The sequence below is a fragment of the Salvelinus sp. IW2-2015 genome, unplaced genomic scaffold (assembly GCF_002910315.2).
Source record: "Salvelinus sp. IW2-2015 unplaced genomic scaffold, ASM291031v2 Un_scaffold1244, whole genome shotgun sequence".
Taxonomy (NCBI): domain Eukaryota; kingdom Metazoa; phylum Chordata; class Actinopteri; order Salmoniformes; family Salmonidae; genus Salvelinus; species Salvelinus sp. IW2-2015.
Window position 1 is genome coordinate 225,184 of NW_019942795.1, and position 4,009 is coordinate 229,192.

The 4,009-nt window shown below is 45.5% G+C and overlaps 1 protein-coding gene across 1 annotated transcript in view; it reads left to right on the forward strand.

Moving 5' to 3' along the window:
* cep126 (centrosomal protein 126) overlaps window positions 1–4,009 on the forward strand; it is a 44,167-nt gene that overhangs the window by 21,949 nt on the left and 18,209 nt on the right. The window contains exons 9-10 of the mRNA XM_070438853.1: window positions 1,606–1,715; window positions 1,920–1,925. Coding sequence (XP_070294954.1) covers window positions 1,606–1,715; window positions 1,920–1,925 — 116 coding nt within the window. The remainder of the gene's footprint in view (window positions 1–1,605; window positions 1,716–1,919; window positions 1,926–4,009) is intronic.

The window sequence follows — 4,009 nt, forward strand, 5'->3', positions numbered from 1 at the left end:
GAAAGCTGGTGGTTCCTTTTTAACATGAGTCTTCAATATTCCAGGTAAGAAGTTTTAGGTTGTAGTCTTAAGGACTATTTCTCTCTATACCATTTGTATTTCATATACCTTTGACTATTGGATGTTCTAATAGGTACTTTAGTATTGCCAGCCTAATCTCGGGAGTTGATAGGCTTGAAGGCATAAACAGCGCAATGCTTGAAGCATTGCGAAGAGCTGCTGGCAAACGCAGGAAATGCTGCTTGAATGAATGCTTACGAGCCTGCTGCTGCCTACCACCGCTCAGTCAGACTGATCTATCAAATCATAGACTTAATTATAACATAATAACACACAGAATACGAGCCTTAGGTCATTAATATGGTCGAATCCGGAAACTATCATCTCGAAAACAAAACGTTTATTCTTTCAGTGAAATACGGAACCGTTCCGTATTGTATTAACGGGTGGCATCCATAAGTTTAAATATTGCTGTTACATGCACAACCTTCAATGTTATCTCATAATTACGTAAAATTCTGGCAAATTAGTTTGCAACGAGCCCGGCGGCCCAAACTGTTGCATATACCCTGCAAGAGAAGTGTGTCACTGCAAGAGAAGTGACACAATTTCCCTAGTTTAATATTGCCTGCTAACATGAATTTATTTTAACTAAATATGCAGGTTTAAAAAAATATGCTTCTGTGTATGATTTTAAGAAAGGCATTGATGTTTATGGTTAGGTACATTCGTGCAACGATTGTGCTTTTTCGCAAATGCGCTTTTGTTAAATCATCTCCCGTTTGGCGAAGTTGGCTGTCTTTGTTAGGAAGAAGTAGTCTTCACACAGTTCTCAACGAGCCAGGCGGCCCAAACTGCTGCATATACCCTGACTCGTTGCACAGAACGCAAGAGAAATGACACAATTTCCCTAGTTAAAATAAATTCATGGTAGCAGGCAATATTAACTAAATATGCAGGTTTAAAACTATGTACCTGTGTATGATTTTAAGAAAGGCATTGATGGTTATGGTTAGGTACATTGGTGCAACGACAGTGCTTTTTTCGCGAATGCGCTTGTTAAATCACCCGTTTGGCGAAGTAGCTCTGTGATTCGATGATAAATTAACAGGCACCGCATGATTTATATGCAACGCAGGACAAGCTAGATAAACTAGTAATATCATCAACCATGTGTATATTAACTAGTGATTATGTGAAGATTGATTGTTTTTATAAGACGTTTAATGCTAGCTAGCACCTTACCTTGGCTCCTTGCTGCACTCGCGTAACAGGTAGTCAGCCTGCCACGCAGTCTCCTCGTGGAGTGCAATGTAATCGGCCATGATCGGTGTCCAAAAATGCAGAATACCGATTGTTATGAAAACTTAAATCGGCCCTAATTAATCGGCCATTCCGATTTAATCGGTCGACATCCTAGTAGTTGACCAACATCGTACACATTTGACACTGATAACTCAAATTCTATTAGAGGATTTCATCCATTACATTTTTTCTGACTATGTAATTTCTTTAAAAAAAAAACATAATTATGCAACATTTGATTATACCTCATTGGTAATAAAAGCACATGTATTTAGCATTATTTTATATTATTGTGATCAGCCAGGAGCGTGGTGAGGAGACAGCCCCAGGAGAGTCGTGGTAGTGGGGCCAGGAGGAGAGGAACCACTGGCTCAGGGAACAGAAGGCTGCCTCTACCCTCCCAGTCTCAGGTACAGGCTTCCCTTCCTCTACCCTCCCAGTCTCAGTTGCAGCTTCCCCCCTCTACCCTCTCAGTCTCAGGACAGCTTCCCTTCCTCTACCATCCTAGTCCAGGTACAGGCTTCCCTTCCTCTACCCTCTCAGTCTCAGGTAGAGGCTTCCCTTCCTCTACCCTCCCAGTCTCAGGTACAGCTTCCCTTCCTCTACCCTCTCAGTCTCAGGTAAGAGGCTTCCCTTCCTCTACCCCCCAGTCTCAGGTACAGGCTTCCCTTCCTCTACCCTCCAGTCTCAGGTACAGGCTTCCTTTCCTCTACCTCCCTGTCTCAGTCTCAGTACAGGCTTCCCTTCCTCTACCCTCTCAGTCTCAGGTAGAGGCTTCCTTTCCTCTACCCCCTCCAGTCTCAGGTACAGGCTTCCCTTCCTCTACCCTCCTGTCTCAGTCTCAGGTACAGGCTTCCCTTCCTCTACCCTCCCAGTCTCAGGTACAGGCTTCCCTTCCTCTACCCCTCAGTCTCAGGTAGAGGCTTCCTTTCCTCTACCCTCCCAGTCTCAGTACAGGCTCCTTCCTCGACCCTCCCTGTCTCAGTCTCAGGTACAGGCTTCCCTTCCTCTACCCTCCAGTCTCAGGTACAGGCTTCCCTCCTCTACCCTCTCAGTCTCAGGTAGAGCTTCCCTCCTCTACCCTCCCAGTCTCAGGTACAGCTTCCCTTCTTACCTCTTCAGTCTCAGTACAGCTTCCCTTCCTCACCCTCCAGTCTCAGTAGAGCTTCCCTTCCTCTACAATCCCAGTCTCAGGTACAGGCTTCCCTTTCTCTACAATCCTAGTCTCAGTACGTGGAATACAGGCACATTGCAGCATTGCACAAATCACTGTCCAACCAAAATAACTACTCATTATGTGACCAAGATTAGCAATTTTTGTATCTGGCCTTTCTCAAACTGATCCCCTCAAACACTCTGTCAAGCTCTCAGGCAGGCTGTCAAGTACCCTCCTAATCTTAGTCTCAAATAGACTGTCAGGTACCCTCCTAATCTCAGGCTGTCAGGTACCCTCCTAATCTCAGTCTCATGTAGGCTGTCAGGTACCCTCCTAATCTCAGCTCATGTAGGCTGTCAGGTACCCTCCTAATCTCAGTCTCAGGTAGACTGTCACGTACCCTCCTAATCTTAGTCTCAAATAGACTGTCAGGTACCCTCCTAATCTTAGTCTCAAATAGACTGTCACGTACCCTCCTAATCTTAGTCTCAAATAGACTGTCAGGTACCCTCCTAATCTTAGTCTCAAATAGACTGTCACGTACCCTCCTAATCTTAGTCTCAAATAGACTGTCACGTACCCTCCTAATCTCAGTCTCTGATAGGCTTCAGGTTACCCTCCTAATCTCAGGCTGTTAGGTACCCTTCTAATCTTAGTCTCAAATAGACTGTCACGTACCCTCCTAATCTTAGTCTCAAATAGACTGTCAGGTACCCTCCTAATCTTAGTCTCAAATAGACTGTCACGTACCCTCCTAATCTTAGTCTCAAATAGGACTGTCACGTGACCCTCCTAATCTCAGTCTCTGATAGGCTGTTCAGGTACCCTCCTAATCTCAGGCTGTTAGGTACCCTTCTAATCTTAGTCTCAAATAGACTGTCACGTACCCTCCTAATCTTAGTCTCAAATAGACTGTCACGTACCCTCCTAATCTCAGTCTCTGATAGGCTGGTCAGTACCCTCCTAATCTCAGGCTGGCAGGTACCCTCCTAATCTCAGTCTACAGGTAGACTGTCACGTACCCTCCTAACTCAGTCTCTGGTAGACTACATGCCAGTGTACATGACAGTTCAGGTGGCTGCATGCATCGGACACTTCAGTTGCATTCAGGCTTCCCTTCCTCTACCCTCCCAGTCTCAGGTACAGGCTTCCCTTCCTCTACCCTCCCTGTCTCAGGTAGAGGCTTCCCTTCCTCTACAATCCCAGTCTCAGGTACAGGCTTCCCTTTCTCTACAATCCTAGTCTCAGGTACGTGAATACAGGCACATTGCAGCATTGCACAAATCACTGTCCAACCAAAATAACTACTCATTATGTGACCAAGATTAGCAATTTTTGGATCTGGCCTTTCTCAAACTGATCCCCTCAAACACTCTGTCAAGCTCTCAGGCAGGCTGTCAAGTACCCTCCTAATCTTAGTCTCAAATAGACTGTCAGGTACCCTCCTAATCTCAGGCTGTCAGGTACCCTCCTAATCTCAGTCTCATGTAGGCTGTCAGGTACCCTCCTAATCTCAGTCTCATGTAGGCTGTCAGGTACCCTCCTAAT